General features: G+C 36.6%; 1 protein-coding gene across 1 annotated transcript; it reads left to right on the forward strand.

The window, feature by feature from the left end:
- The first annotated feature begins 185 nt into the window (after positions 1-185).
- Positions 186-27,483, forward strand: LOC137386051 (uncharacterized protein KIAA2013 homolog). Its single transcript, XM_068072707.1, has 13 exons — positions 186-453; positions 4,224-4,327; positions 5,552-5,680; positions 6,661-6,789; positions 11,589-11,656; positions 12,446-12,618; positions 15,522-15,659; positions 16,358-16,523; positions 16,620-16,822; positions 16,991-17,103; positions 23,905-24,175; positions 25,158-25,285; positions 27,097-27,483. The coding sequence occupies exons 1-13, from the start codon at positions 329-331 to the stop codon at positions 27,285-27,287; spliced, it is 1,938 nt and encodes a 645-aa protein (XP_067928808.1). The 5' UTR covers positions 186-328; the 3' UTR covers positions 27,288-27,483.
- The last annotated feature ends 52 nt before the right edge of the window (positions 27,484-27,535 follow it).

Consider the following 27,535-nt stretch of genomic DNA (forward strand, 5'->3'; position numbering starts at 1 on the left):
CTTCATCTATGCATTTGTGATGCCGAGTTGCATTCACAATGGAGCTGTCTTCGATTGAGATTACTGGTGAATGAACGGCGAGCGGCACCTGACTATTACATCCAGTATATCTCAAGCTAATAATAGACGCGTTGCCTTCTGCACATTTTCAACTGTTTCCGCTATACACAACAGTAACATTTTATCGCATTGGGAGCGTTAGCACGCATACATTTTAAATAAAAAAAGAAGCCCCTTAATATATTTACATCGCTTGGCGGATTTCAGTTTGAAAGTCAAAAGCCTCAGACCTGGATACTTCAATACAGTGTGTTTTAAGCGACATGCCATGAATGAGGCATCTAAAAGCAATTGTTTCTCATCGATGGTTAATGCTAACGCTAACAGCAACAACAGTATGAATTATTCTCAAGCAATCAGAAGCAAACTGCAGCAAGCCTTTTTTCTGTCGAGGTATGTACCACGAAATAAATCAGTTTTTGAGATCTCATGCATTGGCAAAGAGCAAAGAATATCCTTGACACAATCTAGTAGTCTAGCAGATGACACAACTTTTGACGCATTTGCGTGTTTTGCTAACCTTTTCTATTGAGCTACAACTTGCTCTTCAGTTGTAGCTAAATGTGACGACTTGAAGTTTTGAACTTTAGTTTTATTGAGATTTGATTATGTTTGTATTGTATGTATACGTTATGTAGCCCTGTAATTAAGTTGTCAGTTTTGTATGTGGTTGATTTTTTGCACAGTTGTATAGATATTTTTACTTATTTAAATATATATAGGGCACGTACATATTGCCTGTTTTAGTTTATAGATAAAATTCAATACTTTGTATACTTGGCTAGCTTTTGTTTTCACTACCTCTTCCACAATTCCTTTTCTAAGGTTGCTGTTTTGATTTCACAAATCATCTAGAGCCCATTTCATGCATTTATATATTTTTGTGAAACCCTTTTTATTTTTTGTGTTTTGTCATTGGTCTCATTTATATTCTCACCTGTTTTGCCTTATCCTCTAGTTTTTTTCTAAGATAGTTCATGTCTGGCCTTTCAGATCAATTCTTTATTTTGTGTAGCAAATATAACCTATATAATTGTCGATTTGGTGATTCTATGTGCAAAGTTTTATCAAAAAAGTTATTGTATATGTATTGTGTGAACAAACTGGTCGCTCTGGCATGCAGTAGTACTATGCGTATTGCTGTTTGCACTTTGAATATTTGCTAATTTTGGTCATGTATCAAGTCATTGATAGAACTGCTTTTACTCATGATTGAGCATTTTTCATAACCTAGATAGTAAGACTCGGTGTCTTACCAAGTAGGATGAAGAAAATCCAGCACTTTTTAGTGCATTTGATTTGCAGCCTTTCACTGTTCTTGTCAGTTATAGTACAAATCCTTCAAGATAATCCTCCTCATAATATAAGGAAGGATTTTTGTGTTTGACCAGAGCGTGCTTTACCCTTTCAGGGCTCTGTGTTTTCGTCATGTTTGATTGCAATTGGAGTGTTACTCCTTTAGATGTGATATGCTGTATAAAAAATCACAGTTTGAACGTCTGGGCAATAGTCATAGCAACAGAGCTTCGATGTATTGCGATACATGTGCAACAAATTTGGCAAGGGATTTGCCAGGGGAATCTTCACCTTGGAGTACCACAGCCAGCAGCGGTTTGTTAAAACAGAGAGAGGGCGAATCTGAAGTGCGACAAGACAGAGCTAGTGGCAGGATATAAGGACGATCTGTAGAAAATTCTCGACGACAGTTTTGGTTTCCACCCGTTACTGCAGATCCCATCAACCCAGCAGCACACCACCAGTGACTAGTTCCAAGTGAGGGTAGATACCAGAATACCAAAAATTCAGAGACACAGAGGCCTATGGTTAGGGTTGCTAAAGACAAACCACATGTAGGTATTGGGTACAGTCATCTAATCCAATGGTCTGGTGGTGCCAAGAAGAAATGTTTTACTGCTAGATGTTGATCAGCAGTGTGCTTTTTTTTTCATGCTTGTCAGGGCCTAAATTACCTCTATCTAGTTTACTCAATCAACTCAATGTTGAGTCTTCATATGACTTCAAACTCAACTTTTCCTGTTTGACTGATGTTGTAGTTTGAAGGGGGCCAAGGCTTGTTCGTGTTAGTTTTGATTAGTAGACACTTCTTCAGATAGCTCTTATATTATTTGAGTTTTTGAGGGTAGCTCCAGTTCTATATTCAATTCAGTAAATAATATTTGGGTACATCAGGAGTACCCATTGGACACCACATACCTAGGCCTTCCGCTTATTGGTTTTTTAATGAAAATTGAGTGCGGTTGCTAACAAGTAGATTACACCTTGCTAATGCAGGTACTGTTGTCACTGGGTTACTGTTGTTGCTAGGTTAACAACTATTGGCTCTGGCTGATACATTTTGACTGCCTCATATAAATGTGTGGTACTGGAAGGGATATAACTGGATGCAAAGAAGCCAGGATCTTTGTCAAGGATAATTCTTTCAATTTTTTTCCAAAGCGCTTTCATTATGCACAGCTGAGTCAATCAGAGCTTCTAGATTTGAGACGGAGCAGTGCTGTTCTGTGAACTGAAAGTAACTTAACATCTCCCAAGAATAAGACAGGTCTGCTCTTATACGTAACCACATGGGATGCTTTGGGGTGCACACAGCATCAGCTCCTATTAATTTTGTTAACTCACTCTTGCTTGTCTGGGGAGAGGGTCTTCCTGTTATAGTTGCAAACCATCATGCCATTGATGTCATCAATCTGCTAAGAGAGTGCAAATCTCTCATCATTTTCACTGGCATCATGGTCCAATGTATATATATAATGTCATTGTTGTTTAGGTAATACTAGCATCGGCACTTTGCTAGCAGCTTTTTCGGATAGGCAATGACATTTGTTTGTTTAAGCCTAGCTATAAAAGGGATGCTTTACTTGTCAGTTGGTTTAGCTATCGTAGCAAAATTAGACATAAACTGTATAATCTCTGACAATCCTCTAAAGGCTTTGTGGGAGTGGCTTAGTTTAGCTTACACTCTATTTACAGGATCACTTCTGCATGCATTCGATAGTGTCCCAAACAGTTAGCTTTAACTATTGTGAAATAGATTACACTAGCTTGGCTTCAATTTCAATCCAGATTCTTATAGCTTTTGCAAGATGACTTGGAGTCATCTAAGTCCTCTGCCACCGCAATTACATGATTGAGGAACAACAGCAGTAGCATACACTGATGGAGTGGTTTGAAGATAGTCTCCATAAACTCCTGGAAGGGGGTAAAAGCTATTTTCTGTCAAAAAGGTGGTGCCTCCTACTCTGTGAAGACTGACCACAGTCTACTCAAACAACTAAATTTGTATCTTGGACAAAGGTGCTCACAGAAGAGTTAAGCTCTTATGATTCTATGCTACTTCCTCCATGAGAAAACAACTCCCATTGTACTGATCAAACTGGTTCAGTTTTTCAGATAAACAACGAAAACTAGGTTGTTGCTGTTTGTGCTGTGATAGGTACTAGCAAAGCTAGTATTGCTTAATGGCAGCAAATTTTTTTTGTCAAGAAATTATATTTCCTATGTGTCTGACTTCCGCTTAATTTCAATTAAAGGATGATGACCAGCTTACCATTACTAAATATTGTACCGATTAAAATAGTTAATAAAGAAGCAGATTCTATTTAACTCACGATAACTAGTTGTCAAATAATTTGTTTGATATGTTTTATTCAATTGGCTGCAAGTTTCATTGCTAGAAGTTAGACTAATAACTTGTGATAGATCGGGAAAGTCTTTTGATATGGAAAAGGATAGAAGGTAGAGAATAGCTCAAGTGGCTATTAATGTAATCGAGTGCCAATTTCATAAACATCGGTGCGCTAAGTTTTTTGTTACAATTACTAACTTTAGAGCTTTAAGTATCTTTGTTTGATATGTTTGTGGAGCAGCACAAACTAAGGAAATTAAATGACGATATAAGCTTAATTTATTATCTGACAAATAAAAAAGGTCATATAGTCTGTAGAGGCTTGACACAAAACAAGCTTCTTGATACTCTTGAAAGTTGTACCCTTCAAAATACTGAAGTTCTCACTTGAAAATATCTTTAGTAATATATGAGGCTAAGTTTCATTATACCATTGTTTAATTGGTGAATTCATAAAGCATGACTCTGCCCAGCAAATCCTTATGCAGTTTGACCAACATTAGTCGTGTTGTTGTAGGCCGAGTGGAAAGAAAATATTTCTTGCATTTATTTTGCTATTTGCTCTTCTCTACTACATCATTCCTCTCATAAGATCTGGTGGTCATAGATACATTGTACTCAGTGAGTAAAATATATATCATCACTTTACTCATTTTAGTTATATATATACTAGCTGTGCTACCCGGCGTTGCTCGAGTCTTAAAAGTCAGCTTATAAACAATGAGAAGTAATGAGAGTTGCCTGCCACTCGCTATTAGCCTGGCGTATATGTATATATATGATGTATATATATCACATATACGTATATGATATATATATATATATGATATATATATATATGATATATCATATATATATATATATATACAGCATACATACATGTATATATGCTGTATCTATATATACTGTATATACATGTATATATGTTGTATGTAAAGTGTGTGTGGTTTATAGTGTGTGTGCAAACACACACTAGAAACAAGTCAAGTGAAATTCCTATCTATTTTAGCAAATCCTGTTTTATTGATTTTGCGAACACACATGGGCATGTATGTAAGTACATGTACAGCAGATTATAAGCACACGTCAGAGCCATATGGCTTCACAGAGTCCCGCGACCAACGGAAGCGTATATGGGCGCTCGCGCGTTTCCAGAAAAACAGGCCATGCCTACTATTTTTTATAAAAAGTTACTATGGAGAGGCTGCAACATTAACTACCAAAAATTACTCCCATTGGCAGTCGCTTTAAAATTGATTGTTATATCATACACCATTTGAAAGAGGACGAAATTCCATACAAAAAGCTACTAATAACTAAATGCAAAAAAGAGAGGTACCGAGAACGAAATAAGAATATTCCATTAGAGATTAGTATGTCGATCGGGTTTGTTTGGAAACAGGTGTTTTTGTTTCCAGTTTTTGTCGCAGGACTCTGTGAAGCTATATGACTCCGCACCCATATAAATTCTTTACTTAGGGGTTTTCTACAATAGGATTTGAACTCGTAGCCATAATGTGCTGTAGTCAAAACCATTATATTTCTATGTAATCCTCTATCATGGTATGATCTGGCTGCTTAGCGTTAAGCGGAGTGTGTAGCCATGTGTCTTCTATGGAGATAATCTACTGTATATATTTACATATTGCTAAGTTTGTCTTATTCCTTTTAACTCACAATGCTCTCATCCATAACAGACACTCATGTAACCCTGACTACATACATCTGTAGTCACACTAGCCCGTAGTACGCCGATAGTTACTCTAGCCTGTACATTTATAATTATCCTAGCCCCGTATATTTGTGGTTCCATTAGGTGATGCTGTCTGACGCATTCTGTTGCAGACAGGAAGGAGAGATGCCTAGAAGATAGGCTAAAACAGTATACAGAAAAGCAAGACTCGAACAACGTTTTTATTTATCATAAGCCCGCTCTGTCCAATCTGCCAGAGAAGTATTTTCTTCCTTACATAGGTATTACCTCCATTTTCTCTTTCAAGCAGAGGTTTCAAGGTTTAAAAAACTTCTAGAAAACTGTCATGTTTTTTGTGATACCGGTCATTCTATCTAGCTGTATACGCTCAATAGTAAAATGTGTGTCGCTTAAGGAACTCTTTTGCTAAGTGAAATACTTTTGGTTTTGGTAATGCCATTAACTAACCTTTCTACAAAATATCTTATTATTTGTACTACTAGATCATCGCTGCTGATTCACTAGAAGATGAAGTAATTAAGTTCTATTACAACGGGTGAATGCAAATATTTTGGCTTTAGGATGATGTTGCTAACTGCATCATTCCAAACATACCAGCAAAAGTTTCAGAGCTTTATCTAACTAAGCTCTGAAACTTTCACTCTAAATAAAGCTCTAATATTGTATATTAATAAATATACGATATTTATAGTTCATTTATTGTAGTTTTCTCACATAATCTCCTTCATCTAGTTGCCAACTGATATTCTCCGTAATAAGAGCTGTGTCTGTCTGTCTATGCTAAGATCGTTATGAAAAAGAATTGCACTGTGTGGGAATAGTGCTCGGATATTCGGCTTTTCCGTCAAACACACTACCACCTGCGGCTCCCAACCTCCTGTCACATCTAAGAATAATTGTGCACAGACTTATTACACATGATTCTCTCCCACGGTGCACAGGACTGCCTATTCACTAGTTATCATTAAAGAGCTGTTAGCATTAACCTAACCTTTTGATTATCAATCATTTACAGTATGCTGGTTTAGGAGTTTTGTAACAGCTGGGAATTAAGTTGCTTGAAGGTGATTGTGTATTTGAAGATGTAAGCTGCCGGTGGTTGTGGTCAAGTGACAGCAGTGATGAAGGTTGGACCAATCAGCATGCATATATGTAACATAACTATGCTTCTAGCTTGGTCTATGCACTGTTGTGCTCGTGCATCCCACCTCCAAGCGTGATATAAATGTAACACTTGCAGGGAATGGCTATATTGGAATATCACTGGATGGGAATCACGGAGTTTGGCTGAAAGGACAGAGAGGGCTGGATATTGCTACAGACTATAACCCAATAGTTAATTTTGAGCTCAAAGGATATGACTTGCAAGGTGTGTACACATAACGTAATAGACTGCTTTTTGTAATTTTTACTGTTTCAATCATACAAATGCTTTGAGTAATTTGATGCAGTTCAAGTAATTTTCTATGGGAAAGTGTGTGTCAATACACCTGCAGTTATGCCTTACTAGGATGCAGTTGAGGCAGTAATGTATAATTATGTTTGCTAAACTCAGATGTGAAGTTGCCTGCTCAATTAGTATGAGAATAATTGTGTCATGATCACAGAAACCATGGTTAAGTCGGAATTATAAGCTTCAGAGTTATCTAAACTAGCAGAAGGAGAAAATTCTCACAGTTATTTTGCAAAAAAAATTTTGATTCTAGCTTAATTACAGCAGATTTTATGGTCAAAAAACTGAATGCACGTTTACTATTAGTGCGAAAACATAGTTCCGAGAAAACTGGCGTTAAAGTTTGAGAAACGAAAACCAATGCACAATTTTGTTTACATTTCAAAATGTCATAGCAACCAATATCAAGAAGTTGTGATATTTATCTAGATTTCTGTATTTTGATCAAAAAGATATGCTGAATTTAAAAATCTAAACAGATTTTAGCTGGTTGTCATAGAAATAACTGTATATTTATTAGAAAATGTATTACTTAATTTTGCAGATTTTAAAAACGGCTTGGCAGTATCGCGATATTGGGCACAGCCAAATCATCAACAAAATCTTTAGAAAAATGACAACAGAAACATATTGCACACCATCGGTCACTATATGCTTTGATCTTGTAAATTCGAATAATTATTCTTATAATTAAATCTGATAATATTCTTATAAAATCGAATAATTATTCTTACAATTAAATATTGTAATAATCTTGAAGAATCGTTAGGAAAATAGCATCTAAATTCCCTTTAATTTCACTGTTTTTACCATCAGTTGGAATACCAAAGTACTCATATAAGTGTCCCGAATGTCAAAGTTATCTTTAAAATCGGCAAAAAAGAAACGATTATCTTTATCGGACGCCATTTTTCAGTACTTCCTGTTTAGCATAGCAATGGTTTTAAGGGGTTTTTTCCGAGTGTTAAAGACTTCTATTGGCTAAACTGACTTCAGATTCAGAAAGATCACTCTTTGATTGGTTCAGATGCACATGTTACAAAAATCGTTACCAATATTATAAATTCAGTTAGTGCAACTTTGAAGTCGGATAACTCAACTTCGTGATTTGCGGCTTAACCATGGTTTCTGTGACCGCGACCCAATTTATCCAACACCTTTGATAACGGCAGCTTATGAATAGTCTCCTCTCTCTCTATCTCTATGCAATCCCTCTCTTTAGAGTAAGATGTCTGCTTGCTTTATTGATGTGTTTGGTGTGTTTTAAGATGGCTCCGTAGTCCGATCATTGCTCTGCATTGACGATTGCAATGTGGACATTGGTAGTCATCATTCATCAAAGTATCAGATGAGCTAAGCCGCACCTTTCGTGCTGCCCTGAGCTCTTCTTTGTGACGCATTTTTTCATTTTCAAATATCTTCACCCCTTTATGAGTTAGAGTTCTCCATCCAGTTCTTCTCGTGGCATTCCATTCCCAGGTTTCACATCTGATGTGACAACGCTTCAAGCTATCTTTGAGACAGTCTTTATAGCGCTTTCTTTGTCCCCCCTGTGACCTCTTCCCATTTTCTAGTTCGGCATGCAGAATCTGTTTTGGTAGTCTGCAGTCTGGCATTCTAACCAAGTGTCCAGCCCAACGAAGTCTGTTCTTAACGATCATACTTTCGAGGCTGTACATCTTAGCTTGTTGATACACACTATTGTTAGTGTGTTTGTCAGACCATTTGATCATTAGTAGTTCTCTCATTTTCCTCATGTGATAGTTCTCCAGAACCTTGACGTCAGTGCTGTAAGTAGCCCATGTTTCTGAGGCATACAGTAGTGTGGGGACAATTACTGCCTTGTACACTTTTAGCTTGGTGTCGACTTGCAAGACTGGATTTTCAAACACTCTTTGTCTCAGTTTGCTGTATGCTTTGCTAGCTCCTTGCAGTCTTCTCTCTATCTCCTTCCCTAGGTCGGCCTTGGAGGAGAGATTACTACCTAGGTATACAAAATCATCTACAGGGCAAAGTGGTTCGCCTCCGGCAACAATGCGTGGAGTGACTATGTTTTTTCCAGGTTTCGGCTGGTACAATACTTGAGTTTTCTTTGCATTCAGCTTGAGTCCAAGAGCCCTGTAAGCATTTTCAAAAGCTGTCATGACTTCTTGAAGATGTTCTTCTGTATGAGCCACGAGAGCATTGTCATCAGCATATTGGAGCTCCAGAACACTTTGTTTCGAAGTTAGAGTTTTAGCCCGAAGTTTCTGCAGGTTGAACAGATCGCCTATTCGATAGTTCAATGTGATACCCTCAGAGAGTTCTTGTTTCACAAGGTGCAGTACAGCACACAAGTAGATAGAAACCAGCGTTGGCGCAATCACGCAGCCTTGTTTCACCCCAGTTTTTACTCCAAAAGGATCCGTTTGTTGGCCATCCACCAAAACTGATGCGTTCATCTCATCATGCAGAAGCTGCACAATAGCCACAAATTTGGGAGGGCAGCCGATTTTCTCAAGTACTTTGTATAGAGATTGTCTGTCAACAGTGTCGAAAGCCTTGGTAAGGTCTATGAAGGCCATGTAAAGGTCCTTGTTCTGTTCTCGGCATTTTTCCTGGATCTGTCTAGCAGCAAATATCATATCTACTGTACCCCTGCTAGGCCTAAAACCACTCTGCGTATCTGGAAGAATTTTTTCCGCAACACTGGAGAGTCTATAGGACAAAATTCTAGCTAGAATCTTCCCCGTTATTGACAAGAGGGATATCCCCCTGTAGTTCCCACACATCGTCCTATCTCCTTTTTTGAAGATGGTAACAATCAGTGCATCACGTAATTCATCAGGTATTTTCTCAGTTGTCCACACAAGTGTAAAAAGGCAGTGCAGTTTCTTGGTAAGTTTAGTTCCACCATGCTTGAAAACTTCTGCAGGTATTCCATCAGCGCCAGCAGCCTTCCCACTCTTCATTGCTCGAATGGCGGATTTCGTCTCGACTAGTGTTGGCTCTTCTCCTAGCTGCAGATGGGTTGGCAGCTGTGGGACTTTCTGCAGGGCTGGATCAGCTACAGTGGATGTTTGGTTCAAAAGATTTGAAAAGTGTTCTTTCCAGCAATCTCTGATGGCATCTTTGTCTTTATGGAGCGCACCATTCTTGTCTCGAACAGGTACAGAGCCATGTGACAGAGGACCGTACAGTTTTCGTGTCTTTGCAAAGAAATCCCTTGTCTTATTCTGATCCGCCAAGCTCTGAAGCTCCTCTGCCTTTTGTGTCTACCATTCATTCTGCATCCTTCAAACTCGTCGCTGCACATCTGTTCGTATGCTGTGGTATGCCTTCTGTTTCTCCTTGTTTCTAAGATCGTTTTGCCAGGCTGCAAATTTAGATCGTTTTTTATTTTTAAGTTGTTCTATTTTTAGGTCATCCTCATCAAACCAGTCTTGGTGGTGCCTTTTCGCTTTGCCTAATACCTCCTCGCATATCTCAGTGATACAGCTCTTTAGATTTGTCCAAGTCGAGTTGACATTTTGGTCATAGATTTCAGCTGATAGTCTCTCATTGATTTTTGTTTGAAAGTCTTTTTTCACATCCGGTTTATTGAATAGATTCACGTTGTACTTTGGCCTTGCTGTCCGTTTAGCTCTTCTCTGTTTGGGCTGTAGAGTGAAACTCAGCAGAGTTTTCACCAATCTGTGATCCGTCCAGCAGCTATCTGTTGAGTTGATCGCATTGGTTACTCTTACATCTGCCAAGTCCCGCTGTTTGGTGATTATTTAGTCTATCAAGTGCCAGTGACCGGAGCGAGGGTGCCTCCAGGTTGTTTTCCTTCTATTCTTCTGTCTGAACAGGGTGTTTGTAATCACAAGGTTAAGTTCTGCACATTTGGTGAGAAGCATGAGACCATTGTCATTCATACTGCCAATTCCCTCTTTGCCGATGACGTCCTTCCATGTCGTGCTGTCCGTACCAACTCTTGCATTAAAGTCTCCAAGAAGCACAACCTTGTCGGCTCTAGGAATATGCGATACAGTGTCATCAAGAGCTGAATAGAATAGCTCTTTATCCTCTTGCTCGGCCATCAGAGTCGGAGCATAGGCACTGATCAGTGTTGCTTTCCTGTTCTTACTGATGTTTAGTTGTAAGGTCATCAGTCGATCTGAAATGCCGACAGGAAGATGGTCCATGTGCTTAACAAGCTCATTTTTAACAGCGAAACCTACCCCATACAGCCTATGATCTTTAGCATCTCTCCCTTTCCAATAGAATGTATAACCACCTCCCACTTCTGTCATCTGGCCCTCATCAGCAAGTCTTGTCTCCTGTAGTGCAGCAATATCAATATCATGTCTTCTGAGCTCACGTGCCACAAAAGCTGTGCGACGGTCAGGTCGATCACTGCGCTGATTGTCCATGAGCGTGCGTACATTCCATGTTGCTAGTGTAATCTGTTGTTTTCTACCGCAAATAAGGTGAACCATCTGTACTTGTTAGAGAGATCAACTCAGTATTGTATTTGTATACAATAATATATCTGCATCATCTCTTCTTATCATAAACTGTTGAGCAGGTCAAGTGAATCGGTTGATGTACTTGTACGATCGTAAAGTTGTAAAGGTGAATTTAAGATATTCTTACTTTTAGCTTGTATGTGTATAGATTCCTGGCAAAATGATCGTTGACTGGAAAAAGCAGATGGTAAATCTCATTTATTGAGAAAACCTATTTGCTTGTAGAGGCGATGGTCTTGGATATAGTCGATGGGATGCTTGTGAAATATAGCTGCTTTCAGCGACACGACTCGGTCAGTTTGTAGGTTATCTGGATCAAAGGGTGATGGTTATATTGCTTCCGTACCTTTTGTACCTTGGTAGAATTTTTTTATGTTCAGACAGCAATAAGAGATAATATAAATAATAGACTTTAAATTGTACATTCTCAGCTACTGGTTTGATATTCAAATAGTCTACATGTATATATGCTCAGGGTTTATGGTTAACCATGGATGTCAGATTGTCTTTCATATTACTTTTAGTGCAAACTGTTTCTCATTTTTTTATTTGTGATAGCGATATATTTTGTTTTCAATTTCATATAACAATTCTATTTGCTTTGGGTATCTATTATCCCTTTGTGTTAAAGCATAAAAATAGGTGGCACTTAGTAATGATCAGCTATAGACATTTCATTTGAGTCATGGAGGCACAACTCTTGGATATCACAACAAACTTAACATTGGTCTTAGATGGTGACAAGAGTGAAGTTCTACATACACGGACAAGCTTTGTTAAGCAATTCAATTGATAATATTACATACGGGCGACTTCTATCGGAAGCAGTCTCCCGCTGCCTTTATCAGCGGAACAGTTTTGATTGTTTATTTAAGTTTCTTCCATTATTGATGAAAATATAAATTATTAAATGATGTTTTGTTACAATTAAAGGTATTTAGACTCATAGAATAGTCAATCCCTTTAACCTCGAGTATGGTTTTCAGAGCCTTGTAACAGGGTCCACCCAGTCTGACGTGGTACTATTTACATTATTGTCACAGTCATCAGGCTGTAATGGTTAGTATGTCTTTTATTTATAGACTCTGTCAAACTGCATCTCGCTTGTTCAGACCTGGTATGTACACCGCACTCGTCCTGGCCTCCTGGTTCAGGAAGTCAACTTTTACAACCCATCTGATGAAAACATAGAGGTATCTGTGAGTCAAGGCCGACTGTCATCTTGGGCTCAGGAGTCTAAGCCTATTGAGAAAATGTAGGTAATGTTTCACTATTTGAAAGTGAAAAGAGTCAAAAATCCAATGATGTATTTACTAGTAACTGATTGTGTGCTACAACTAAATGTGGAGTTGTCTTCCCAAGGAAACCTTTAATAGCTGGACACCACAGCTACTTGAGCAGTTTTTCATGTAAGCTTACGGAGGATGAACAGCATTTTTTAGCATTTCAGTTTAAATACACTTCAATAAATTGCACTATTTGGAATATTTTCTCAGGTTGCATATAAAACCTGTAGGAAACTGATGATTTGTAAAATCTACTATATAAACGGCAATCGTTGTCTGTCTGTCTATTTGTCTATCTATCTGTCTATCTGTCTGTCCGCCTTATAGAGCGGTCTTTTCTTTTATCGTCGTACGAATTTCGGTCGTACGAAGCGAACTGAATTAATATGTGTAGTAACGGTAAATAAATTATAGAGCGGTCTTTCTTTTTCCATTCGGTCGAACGAAGCCAACCGAATTAATATGAGTACTAATTATCGTAATTTCGTAATATCGTAATTTCGTAATATGGACTATTAGCCGCTACTTTTCTCTGACGATTTGAGCCAAGCGGCTTATATAAAGGTGTGGCGATTCTGTTGTTTTTCTTTCACCGCTCGAGCGCATTAACCGAAATCCCCTGTTAGCACGCTTTTTAAACGGCAAATTTTCTGCCGTGTTAAAAAGCACCTTTCCTGAGTTCTGCGGCCTATACAAAGGTGTCTATACAGCTATACAAATGTACTATTCATTAAATAAAATAAATTAATGAGTAGTTATTTACATGCAATTAATATTTACTGCCAACGTGTACCGAGAAGGTCATGTAAACGTTTGTTTCTTGGAGCCACTAGAAAAACGCATTTCTCACCTACTAAATTTCCACATCAAAAAGGTAAGTGTTTCTTATACGATGTTGTATTGTCTATAAATTGCCACATCTCCACTACTTAATAACATTGGATTTGCCGCTGTTCGTGATAGTGGGTCATGTTCATTTCCTTCAGCAGCCGAGTTACTAATTTTTTTCCAGCTCTGAGTAGGCCTACTGTAACTTACTATTACAGAACATTCACGAGTACTCCGAGGGTTGTGATACGCTATTGTGAAAAGAAAGAGAGCAGCTGCTATCGACTTACTGTCACCCTGCATCAGCCATGACCAGCTATACGTCGCCTGCTCAAAAGTAGGCACACGCCGAAAACTGTTTCTTCATACGCCCGACAGAAAAACCAAAAATGTTGTCTATCCGCATGTGTTGCGTTGAACTAAGGGAGAGAGAGAGAGAGGGAGAGAGAAAGGGAGAGAGGTAGAGCGAGGAGGAGAGGGGGGGAGAGAGGGAGAGAGAGAGGGAGACGGAGAGAAGGGGAGAGAGAGGGAGAGCGAGGAGGAGAGGGGGGAGAGAGAGAGGGGGAAGAGGGAGGGAGAGAGAGAGGGGAGAGAGTGGAGAGACGGAGAGAGTGGAGAGACGGAGAGAGGGGAAAGAGGGAGAGAAGGAGAGAGAGAGAGAGCGAGGAGGAGAGGGGGGGGGGGAGAGGGAGAGAAAGAGGGAGGGAGAGAGAGAGAGAGGTGAGAGAGGGAGAGGGGAGAGACGGAGAGAGGGAGATGTAACTGCATAGTTGGCGTTGTTTTACAGTATGAAAGACAACTCTCAATAAACCTTTTGCTGTACAAGAATCTGATCCTGTTGACGGGTAATGCAGCTAGTCTTCACTATAATAAGAGCCTTGTCTGTCTGTCTGTCCGAAGCCATGCTGGAAGCGTTAGGAAAAAATTGCAGAAATTGAACTCGGATACTCCTTTTTACAGACCAACGCACTAACCGCTACGCCATTCGGTCGCCTTGCCCCTTCACGAATTAGTTACCAGTATCCACATACTGATCACTCATTACGATGAGTAATCAGTAATAATTTATTGAGCATCTAGCTCGCAATAGACTTAATTTGTGCATATCAGAATGTAGCAGATAATGATGGGCTAGTGATGATACACCCACACTTGTAACAATTTTACTAATAGGGTTGACGATTCTAATGCTTCCTAGTCTTAACATATGCGAGTATAAAGTTTGATTTGTGTTTAAATAGTTATTACAAAAGCTGCTTGAAGCGTTCCACAATGACAAATTTTTGTATTTTATATCAGTTACTGAAGCTAATCTAGATGCTGAAGCTATATTGTACGGTCATGAATCTGAAAAATATCATGTGACTTGTGATTACTGTTGGTAACTATATTGGTGACATGGTAGTGCACATTATTTTCATGTCTTCTCTATTCACAGACAGCATTATCACTAGTACAAGCTAGTAATAATGCTATCAGTCGACAATTATCGCATTTACAGCAGGATTCCATGTTACCAAGTTACTCAAGAGTGTGATGAAATCCATTGATCTTTAGTTTTCAATCTAGAGATAACACGGAACAATTTCAAAATCATACGATAACAAATTTTTTTATAGTTTTCATAACATTTTTCCCTTTCAGAAAAAGGGAGATATTTTTATAGATTTTGGAAATAGTTTCCTTTGTAACAGTTTCTTGTCGAGTCTAAGTTTGTCCCGAATGAATTATAAACTGCTAACAAGATGAACAAAAACACTGCCATTTCCTGTTTGTAAAATAAACATGTGTTCAGCATCATATATAAATGCAGGAGATTATTTATTATTGTTAGTGAATTAAGCTTTACAGACTATGCTTTCGTTCTTAAATTTTTCTGTATGGCGAACAACTAAAGCAAGGTTGTATAATGTATTCCCAAATTTTTATATCGTATTAGGGCTTACAACGAAAAGGAAAGCTGAAACATAGAGGGTGGAATAGATCTCAGACCTATTTCAGACTGATACTTTATGTCGCTGTATTCTTCATCTTCTCATTTTAGTAAAGACAATTCACAGTCTGATGCTGACAGTGACACAACGTGGCATGTCGGCAGCAAGATGCTGGCCAATGAAGTTTTGCTGACGGTTGCTAGTAGACAGTTCTCTGAGACGGGTATTCTCGAGTTACCAGCTAAACGGTTGGTTTGTGAACAGAACACGTCTTACTAGTAGACAAGAGCCATAATGAATATTCAAGGAGAATTTATGAATATATAGCTCAAATAGATATCTCACCCTTTTATCGAATTGTATTCAGTACTCAGGAGCAAAGGCTACAATATCTGTTGCTTAGAGAAGCAGTATTTCAAAGAGTGCTTTCCATTAGGTCATTTCTAGAGTTCTATCTATAAATGCTCAAAAGACAGAGACTCTTCAAAAAGTGTTGGTAAAAGAAGTGACTGACCCGTGTTGGCAAAATATGAAATGACAATTCCAACGTATCTCAGTAGCAACGTTATACTACGATTGGTGAAAAGACATTAAATTTTAATTAATGAAATAGAAATATGTTAAAACCAGATTCGAATAAAGAATCAGATGATGACAGAATGTTTTTCGTATAATTTTATTGTTGCGATCAGATGCTATTGGATAACTAGAATGAAAAGAGCAACATGTGGTTAGTAAAGCGTTCATATTCACATCAATATATTCTAGGAAACGTACTAGTCAAGAGATATCACTCTACTTTACAAGAACCTAACATTACTCAACATATACACAATGTAAATAGACTGAAGTCATGACGTTTCACTCAAGTACTTCGTCATTTGTAGACAATTCTGGGAGTATTTTTACATGATAATTAAAAATGTTTCCTTTTTTTCTTCTGCAGCTCGGTAAAGAGGCAGTCTTTAACTCTGTTTGACTACACGCTGACACAAAGCAGTGATAAGAATGTTTCATTCAAGAGGAAAACTCACACAATTAAAGCAGTTCAGAGTGCATTGACAGTGGGCCTTGATGAGCTGAGACAGCAACACCAGTCAACCTGGCATAAGGTGTGGGCTCTAGCTGGAGAACAGAGATCTTCTAGTCATGTCAATACCTCGTAGGCGAAATGTGGTCATCTACTGCTCTGTCATTTCCTGTTGTAGTTGTGGCAGTCTGGATTTGCTATCAGTGGCAGTAAAGATGTAAACTCTCTCAACTCTGATGTTATCAATTCAACACTTTATTATATTCTGTCACATGTCTCATCTCCGCTTACTGATGTGACATCCAATGACAGTGAACGACAGGTGGCTACCAACTTTTTAAACACCCCTGAAGCTTGCTACCACAACAAGCATCACACATTGTAAGCTATTTCTCACCAGGAAGTGATTAGACGTTGTCATTGCGACTGCATTGTTACAGTTTCTATGCACTAGCTCACAAGTTTAATATTTGTAAGTTACTTTCTCTTGCAAGTGTGTATGTACATAAAGAGAACAACTTCATTATAAGTCCAAACTCTTTTTAACAGACAGTTCAGCTCACTGTGGGAGATTGGACACACTGTGGAAACAATGAATAAAGGAGTCGATACTCACCTTAGTAGTCTTGAACATTATGGATGTTCCAATTATATTAAAGCAGGTAGGTCATGATAGCAGAATCTATATTAGATGTATTAGAACCATGCTTAGTAACTAGACAAAGGGAATTTATAGATTTGCCCTATTGCTGCTTATTACTCCTAGTGAATAATTTGCGATTAGTGCTTTACACTTTGTAGAAATTGATCACTCATTTTACAAGTGAAGCTGATCATTTCGACTGGCTACTTTTTGAAGAATTTTCGATCATGCATTTCAAAAGTTATTTTACCAATTGTACTTCAGTTTGTAGAAAACTAGCTGTGCTGCCCGGCGCTGTTTGGGTATTAAAAATCAGCTTATAAACAATAAGAGGTAATGAGAGTTGCCTGCCACTTGATATTAGCCTGGCACATTGCCAATGAATAATTTGAGTAAGCTTACTAATAAGAGCTACTACTTCTCATGACGTTACGCCACAACTTTGCGTCGTGACGGGAAAGCGGTAGCGTATTTGCTCCCATATAGCGGCATATATTGCCTAGTGAACCTATCAAGCTCGTGTGGCTTAATTACTCAGGTGTCGAATCGGCAAATGGGAGATACCGAGATCAAATCTTCTGCGATACGAATTCTTTATTCCGAGATTTTAATAGCTAGAACTGGAACGACACGCATACCAACATTGAGAAATATATATACATGTATAGATTACAAGTTTTAGGAAAAAAAATTAGTTTTTACTATCATAAAGCTCTTTGTATAATAATACATGATGTCCAAGTATGCACAAATGCTGTAAAATATATTTTTGTATGACAGTGTCGAACTTACCTTGCCCGAGTATTAAAAATCAGCTTATAAACAATGAGAAGTGATGAGATTTACCTACCACTTGCTGGCAGGCAACTCTCCGGCAAGTGGCAGGCCCATAGAGTTATCTCCCCCTAGAGTGATAACTACACGAGCGTTTCCGGTGTCAACAAGGAGCGTTTAGGCCACGCCTCTTTTTTGTGCTAGTCAGTCGTAGTGATTGACTAGATCAATAACATCAGCCATGAGAAGGGTTAAACAAGGATCATGAATTTCCAGTTGAGATAGTAATTAATGCTCATATTAAAGAAATGATGATTATAGTTTATTACTCTAATATGTGCTTATTATTTAAAGCAATTCAATACCTACCAGGGATTGCTAAACATATTATGGAAATGTTTACTTTTTCATTTCCATAAACATAAATATTTCCATAATTTTAGGGGAAATAGATATGAAAATTTTATTTTACAAGTATGGAAATGGTATGAAAATAGAAATAATATGGAAATGAATTATGGAAATGCTATGGAAATGGAAATAATATGGAAATGAAGGAGGGTAATGTTATGGAAATAATATGGAAATGAATTATGGAAATGGAATTAATATGGAAATGAATTATGGAAATGGAAATAATATGGAAATGGAAATAGTATGGAAATGAATTATAGAAATGGAATTAATATGGAAATGAATTACGGAACTTTTATGGAAATGGAAATAATATGGAAATGAATTATGGAAATGGAAATAATATGGAAATGGAAATACTATGGAAATGAAGTAGGGAAATGGAATTAATATGGAAATGAATTATGAAAATGGAAATTGTGACATACACGTAATCCCTGATACCTACATGACTTGCCAAGGCACTGAATAGATAGTGAGTGAAAGTGAAGGTAATGCAAGCAGTTACTCATAGATAAGATAGATAGTCATACTGGGGTTGTATTACATTAGTGTGATGGGAAGCTAATCAACTGCCATCAACTATGAGCTGTACTACCCAGTGTTGCCCGAGTAATAAACAGTATTTGGACAGATAATTTATTTTTATATAACATTTACTATTCTAACTTTTAAACTTCATATCATGAGAAAATATTTTTAAGCAGTTTAAATGAATTAAGAGGAAAAAGAAAACAACTCTAAAGGTTTGCAAGCTTTTTCAAACAACTACAACTTTTAAATTTCAGATCATGAAAGAAGTGTTTTGTTGAAATAAATTAGGAAAAAAAATAAAACTGTAAATGTGTTTAAATGTAAAATAATTAGCAAGTAATGGGTAAATATAATCTGTTTAGCTATGATTACAATGAAAAATTATTTAATAAATTAGGTAATAAAAAAGTCAATTTTATTTTTATAAAATTATAGTTAGTAGAATTAAGTATAATTTATTTTTATTTAACATATAACAAAATTTACCATTTTAACTTTCAAACTACATATTATGAAAAGTGTTTTGTGTAATTGAAATAAATGAAGAGAAGAGAGAAAATAAAAACAACTGTAAATGTTTTCAAGCTTTTTCAAACAACTACAATTTTTAAACTTCATATCATGAAAGAAGTTTTTTGTTAAAATGAATTAAGAAGAAAAATGAAACTGCAAATGTGTTTAAATGTAAAATAATTAGCAAGTAGTGCTAAATATAATCTGTTTAGCTATGATTACAATAAAAAATTATTGTAATCATAGCTAATTTTTATTACTTTATTTAATAAATAAAGTAATTCACAACTACTTTTTTCTTGCTTTATTTAATAAATAAAGTAATAAAAAGTCTATTTTATTTTTAAATAATTATAATTTAGTATAATTAAGTATAATTTATTTTTATCTAACATATAACAACATTTGCCACTCTAATTTTCAAACTTTTTGCTTGCTTACATTAAGCAAAGATGTCCACTAACTAGTGGACATCTTTGCTTCAAGCTAGTCTATGTATTTGATTGATATGTATTGAAATCTAATATTACATGCAAGGGCTGTTTGTGAACTGAGGTGTCAATGAATCACTCTATCACCATACAATGTCAATACTTTCAGTTGATGGCAGTCGATTAGCTTCCCATCACACCAATGTAATACAACCCCAGTATGACTATCTATCTTATCTATGAGACTATGAATAACCAATGATATACAGCCCCTCATGTGTGGGGGCTGTATATCATTGGAGTAACTGATTGCATTAACTCACTTACCTAACACCATCTATTCAGTGCCTTTGCAATGCATGTAGGTATTGAATTGCTTTAAATAATAAGCATATATTAGAGCAATAAACTATAATCATCATTTCTTTAATATGAGCAATAATTACTGTCTTAAGTGGAAATTCATGATCATTCTCATGGCTAACGCTATTGTTCTGTCGATCACTACGATTGACTAGCACAAAAAAGGGGCGTGGCCTAAACGCTCCTTGTTGGCACTGGAAACGCTCGTGTTGTTGAATGCACAGTTATCACTCTAGGGGGAGATAACTCTATGGGCAGGCCATTGCCAAGTAGCCTGGCACATTGCCAATAGAAAATTCCACTAAGCTAGTTAGTAAGCTTCTAATTCTGGTAGGCAATGACATTGTGTCAGCATTGTTGCCCAGCTACGCTATTCTAATAATAGCTATAGCCGGAATGACAGACCGACAAACGAACCTTGAGAAATATAAATAATGAAATCTATCTTTGCAAGAATGTAAGTCAAGATTTAAATTTCAGTACATGACAATTGAGCTGTTGACATACAAAGATGATAAGAATGATCAATAAAAGTCATTGTGCTAAACTTTCTAGCAATCGACAAACATGAGCCTGCAATCGGTCATTTGAATGTCTGGCTCACAATCAATTTTTCAGTATTAGCCATGCCATTAATATTTTACAGCTCTATAATAATAAACACACAACAGTTTTTTGGTATTTCAAGAAATATGGCAGCGATTTGCAGATTTTTAATGCTGTTGCTCTGCCTCTATCTGGCAGATGTTTTATAAATAAACTGCTTTGATACTGCTACATGAAGCATATAGTTTGTATGAAGTCTATATTCTATGTATGGGTACTAGCTGTACTAACCGGCGTTGCCTGGGTAATAATAATAATAATGTCTTTGGACAGAAAATTGATTTGTATTCAACATATAACAACATTTGCCATTCTAACTTTAAAACTACATATCATGAGAAAAGTGTTTTGTGTAGATGAAATAAATTAAAAGAAAAAATAAAAACAACTAAAAGTTTTCAAACTTTGTCAAGCAACTGTAACTTTCAAACTTCATATCATGAGGAAAACGTTTTGTGCAGGTCAAATAAATTTTAAAAAATGAAACAAATAGAAAAGGATTTAAATGTAAATGTGAAATAGTTAACAAGTAGTAGCTAAATTAAGTCGGGTTTGTTACGATTACAATAAAAGATGATTCGGTAATGATACAATTAATATGAACCGAGAAAACAAAATAAAAATCCTGAATGTGTTGAATTAATAATAACAATTCTTGTATAGAAGTGTATAAAAAAGTGTTACTGTTCCACCAGAAGCTATCCATCAAAACTTTGAATACGACGATACTGGTACCTTTCGATACTGGTGCAAATGTAAAAATGATATATCGTACTGTCTTTGTCTGACCGAACGGAGAGAATGTAGAGGCACTTCCTACGGATATAATACAGTTGTCCGCATGAAAAGAATTGGCCTTGACTGCGAATACAGCAATTGAAGCTTGCGGAAAACCGAAAACCGAAATTCTCGAGCTAGCTGGTAGCTCGAGAATACCCGTCTCAGAGAACTGTCTACTAGCAACCGTCAGCAAAACTTCATTGGCCAGCATCTTGCTGCCGACATGCCACGTTGTGTCACTGTCAGCATCAGACTGTGAATTGTCTTTACTAAAATGAGAAGATGAAGAATACAGCGACATAAAGTATCAGTCTGAAATAGGTCTGAGATCTATTCCACCCTCTATATTTCAGCTTTCCTTTTCGTTGTAAGCCCTAATACGATATAAAAATTTGGGAATACATTATACAACCTTGCTTTAGTTGTTTGCCATACAGAAAAATTTAAGAACGAAAGCATAGTCTGTAAAACTTAATTCACTAACAATAATAAATAATCTCCTGCATTTATATATGATGCTGAACACATGTTTATTTTACAAACAGGAAATGGCAGTGTTATTTGTTAGCTTGCGGAAAACCGAAAGTTCAAGAAAACACGAAAACGTGTCATGTTTCATAGAGTTAATAGAATTCATAGAGTTTTAAATAATACATTATTTGGTGTGTGCATACAATATACGATATATAAAAGTCCCTTTGATCAATACGCATTGTATAGCTTAGAGATAACTTGCGGTTGCATTCTCAGTGAGTTCAAATCCAACATATTACGGAATTTTAAAATTCCAAGATTTTAATAGTTATAGCTGGACATACACAGACACATACCAACATTGAGATATATATATATATATATATATATATATATATATATATATATATATATATATGTATACATTGAGATATAGAAGATAGTCTATATATGTCTATGGTCTATGTATGTCTATATTCTATATACGTATGTCTATATTCTATATACGTATGTCTATATTCTATATACGTATGTCTATATTCTATATATGTCTATAGTCTAATTCTACTGTCTACTACCTAGTATGACAAGCCATACTGATAAACACTGTTGTTCACTGGATGTTATTCTTCTACTTCTAAACTATAGTCAAGCCTCTAGAGACAAAGTTAATTAATTCCATGGTCAGCTTCGTATGATAAATCATTATATGTTGGAGCGAATATTTCCATTAGAATACAATGTAATTTTCTAATTTGTTTTACAATCCATAATGACACATAATGACGCATAGCATTGAAAACAAATGCATTACATACTAATAGGCACTAACAGACTCGTAGGTTCAGCAGTGCTTAGGCTTAGATATAGAGGTGATTATAGAGATACAGTAAGTCATCGACTTACGACCTATGCGACATACGTTTACCCGACTTAACGACCACGTTCGTGGAAAGGTCAGACAGCTCAGTGCTAGGCGTAGCAAAAACCGTTCTTCATTATTTTCGTTAAGCCGTTCCATTATTTTTTCGTTAGGGCGAATTTTTTCTGCCATACGATATCAACAATAATTTGTCTTGAAATTAGAATTTGGTGATTTGTTTACTGATTAGATACGTTATTAAGAGATGTGCGTTGCTCGCCATGGCAAGTCCAGCATTATCCATTATGGTAAAAAGGGACTCGCAAACAGATAAATAATAAAATCTTAGTTAAAAGTTTGAAGTTTACTAAAATACATTTCCTTCAAGTATGTGTTTAGTAAGCTAAATTCATTTATGTGAGATCAGAATTGACAAAATATACAGAATCGACTTACGTCAAATTTGTCTTACGGCCGGCCGGAACCAAACGCCGTCGTATGTCAACGACTCACTGTACACTGTATAACTTATTCTAACTCAGACTCAGTGAAGTTTAACCTAACTTAGTTTATCACTGTTTTTGTGTTTTATTTGTAATTTTCACCAGCCTCTTTGCTTTCGCTTATGAACTGTAACATTTCAAAACATCATGAAAGCATTCTAGAACTTATTTAGGTGTATCGTCAATTCTTTGTACAAATTCCACTGTCGTATCTTGGAAAACTACTGTATTGAGGTGATCAAAGTAGAGGTTTGACTACTCAAAAGTAGAGGTTTGACTACTCATAAGTAGAGGTTTGACTGTACTCATAAGTAGAGGTTTGACTGTACTCATAAGTAGAGGTTTGACTCAACTCATAAATAGAGGTTTGACTCAACTCATAAATAGAGGTTTGACTACTCATAAGTAGCGGTTTGACTGTACTCACAAGTAGAGGTTTGACTGTACTCACAATTAGAGGCTTGACTGTACTCATAAGTAGAGGTTTGACTATAGTCATCAGTAGAGGTTTGACTGTTTTTCACAGAAGTGACACAATTTCATTGCCTGCTGTTAATGGCTTATAGGAGCTCCTGGGGTCCTTCAAGCTGTACTACTAAGCCTTGGTGGGTTTAGCTTTCGTACAGCTGATGGTGAAGTGCTGCACATGGAATTCAATGCTGACCCGGCTGACCTTCACCGAGACTATCAGTTCACTAACATACGATATGCTGACCTTTCTCTGCTCAACATCTCTGTTATTGTGGACGAGAGTAACTTTGCCGTCCTCCATGTCAGCTCTGGCGCTGATCATTTCTATGCGTCTGATGCCGCTCTCTCCGAACCTGTTGCACTCAGGTAAACAACAGCATCAGTACTCTTATCCTTTGTGGAAGAATAATGAACTACAAATGAAAATTAATAAAAGCAATTACATGTTTTTAGTGAATATAAATATTGCAGTCTTTGAAACTACGCTGACAGTCCAGATAGTAATTGTCATGATGTTGCATATTTGAAATTTCCTTCGATGACTCTTCGAATCGTTTTCCTTGTTTAGATGGGAGCAATCACTCTACTACGCTTTAATCTATGCTGAGAGATTTATAGTTGTAAGCTTGTAACTGCATTAGTCTCAATCAAACCACAGCAATTACTTCTACGAAACATTGGGTTATTCGTTTGTAAGAGACTTTCTGGGAAGATGGATAACCTTGAGTGAGAAATCTGTAGTGGTGTAATAACAGGAAATGGTTTAGACTGGTCGTATTGCATAATCACATGATTAAACTTTTTCATTATTCATTAGTCGCATGTATTTTATTCTTCCTGCATCACATGGACCAGTTCTACTTAACCTGTTACCTGCATGCAAAGGACTGCTATGTATTCTCTTGTGATTTGAGTGATACTGAAAGTTGTATCACTGTTGACATCCTGCAGCAGCCTCAGTCTTGCAAGGGGATTCGATCAGCAGTCATTCTTATGCCATTTAAACTATCTAACTGTTACATCTCCAACGTCTCTCTCATCGAAAGGGTTACTCAATCTCACACAAATATTATTCTGTAGTTACAAGAAGCGCCAAATTTATCTCTGATTGTGATTTCATTTGATTTCGCAAGAGGAAACATGTTAATGATAGGACAAAACCTTCTTACTCACAGTAATGTGCGTCAGTTTATTGCTACAGGTATTTTCCGGTTGGCTGGCCAAGAGTGACAATTTAGAAAGTTTTTTTAAAAAAATAAGTCTGTGTACATATATGTATGTTAGCTGTTGGTAGACAGGCAGATATGCGTAGTTTAGTAAGTTATATGGTTATCTGAATGATTTGTAGTAGAGAAGTTGTTACACTTCCGGTGAAGCTGACAAAACCTTTGACCGCCATCTTGTATATCTCTAATAACAAGGACCATTTGCTAGCTCTAAGGAAAGTTGTACAACACGTTGAGGAGCCAGTCATCGGTACACTGCTTTATCTTATATTGTTCATCCTTGCATCACAACAATTTTAACATGTCTCTATAAACAAGTGACATTTTTAAAACCTTCCAAAACCTTACTTATCTATAAACAATTGAGTTTTGAAACCTTCCGTTAGAACAGTGGTTCTTAACCTGGAAATGGTTCGACTGAACCTGAGGGGTTCGGTCAGTCAGTCTCAGGAGTTCAGTGGAGGTGTGTTAAAGGCAACAGCACAAGTCACACTGACTTTCAAGGTCGTGTATTTATGAAAAGATATGTAATTTGTTGTGAGTTCATGCAATGTAATGGTTTTGTTCTTTGAACACTCTGATGTTAATGCATAGTTCATTTTGTGCACCAGTCAAACATGTCAATGGTTAAAGCCAGTCAAACACAGCCTGTCTTCAATGTGAAAAAAGCATTTTATTTTCAATACAGAGTTTGGTAAAAATGCATATGAAACTTGTAGGTTTAGTACTGGTGGGTTTCAGTGTGTCCAACAAGGTTAAGAACCACTGAGTTAAAAAAACTCTATAAGGCACTGCAGTGTTTCTCGAGTCGTTAATTATACGTATACCAAAAGCTATTTTATTAACTGTGTATCTTATAATTGAGATGCATGGTTTCCACTGACCATTTTGAGCTTATGTAAAGGTGTGTAGATAGATCTATTCTTGCCCATACAGTCCTAAATTCCAAGGTAATCCAATATAACATTTGCTTCTCATGTTAAAACTCTCAAATGTTGGAGCCAATATTTTTATAGGCATACACCGTAATTCATTTAACTTGTTCGGCAGTCCTAAAACAAATTTACTTATAGGGTTAAACCTAATGCATTATAATACATGCAAATTTATGTAAAAAACTAAATGTAAAAAAATTGTATAAAAAAACTTAACGAATAGTCATAATCTATAAAGTTATTGTCACTTTGCCTTTACATTGAAGATGGGTAAACAGAGATGTTACCATGGCAACAGTTATCATGGTCAGCCTTCACACTCACTATTTCTAGGCTTTCTTCACTTTGTATCACTTGTTTACATGCTTCTTCATGATAACTAGATGGCTTCAGACTTTTTAAAAAAAATTTTTGTAATTGTCATTTTATTCTTTTCTGTTATACATTGCTTTTATTTTTAAGAGAATCATCACTTTCTTTTTATCCACTACTACCACTCATTGTAGTGTTCTTGGGATGCGTGAATTTAAAAGCAAGAAATCGAAGTATGAAACTTTCTTTAATATTAATGTTTCATATCTGTACTTTCTTGGTTTTAAAATCGCGCAACCCAAGAAAACTAAACTCAGTGGTAGCAAGCAATGTAAAACCACGTGATTTGAAGGAAAATTGTGTGCATGCTTTAATTCACAAAGCTCAAATGTTTCAACACTGTATGTTGAAAATTAATTTGTGTTGAGACAAATATCTGCTAAAATTTTAAATCTCATGTCAAAAAATGGATACGTTGAACTGATCTAAGTCAAGGTTTGACTGTATATGCACTTAACTAGAATACAAATAAAAACTCAGCTGATAATGATCGCAATTTGATATCTCATCCATTTATATACCAGCAGGAAAACTCAACATGGCCAGCATATATTAGTTATATAAGGTATAAAACAAAAGTTAAACTGTCCAGTCTTCAAACTCAAATCTAATATTATTTTGTCACACTTGAACATCTTGAAACTTGGTGTCATTCAAAATACATGGTAGAGTTGGAATGCTCACAACCTTTAGGTTTGATCTAGAATGTTCCTCGCTTATCGGTGAGGCTTGAAGATTATGTTGTTTATTTCAGCCCCTGCTCAAGACCACCGAGTGCTAGCAAGGCATAAGCATGGCCATTCATATGGAGGACTCCCAGTCATGTTTTGGATAATGCTAGCCTTACTCATCGTAGCGTTTCATTTCTTCTTATTTAAGATGGTTTTTAGTGAGTTATGCAAGGGCGACACTAACTCTTATTATAGAAGGAGGGCCCATTCCTAGCTCAAGGCTATTTTATAGTCAATTGACTTATAATGGTGTTATGCAATCCACATGTAATCACTTTCTTTCTTGCCTGGTCTCATGGTTGCTTTAATATAACTTATTTCATTTAATATACGTACTAGGAGTGACTTTATTTACAATCTTACAAAGGGCATACACATATGTACAAAATATATAAAACTAGACTACGTCATGGAATCTGTATAAATGGTAAAAATAAGAGTAGAAATCGCTTAGAGATGCTT

The sequence above is a fragment of the Watersipora subatra genome, chromosome 1 (genome assembly GCF_963576615.1).
Source record: "Watersipora subatra chromosome 1, tzWatSuba1.1, whole genome shotgun sequence".
Classification (NCBI taxonomy): Eukaryota; Metazoa; Bryozoa; class Gymnolaemata; order Cheilostomatida; family Watersiporidae; genus Watersipora; species Watersipora subatra.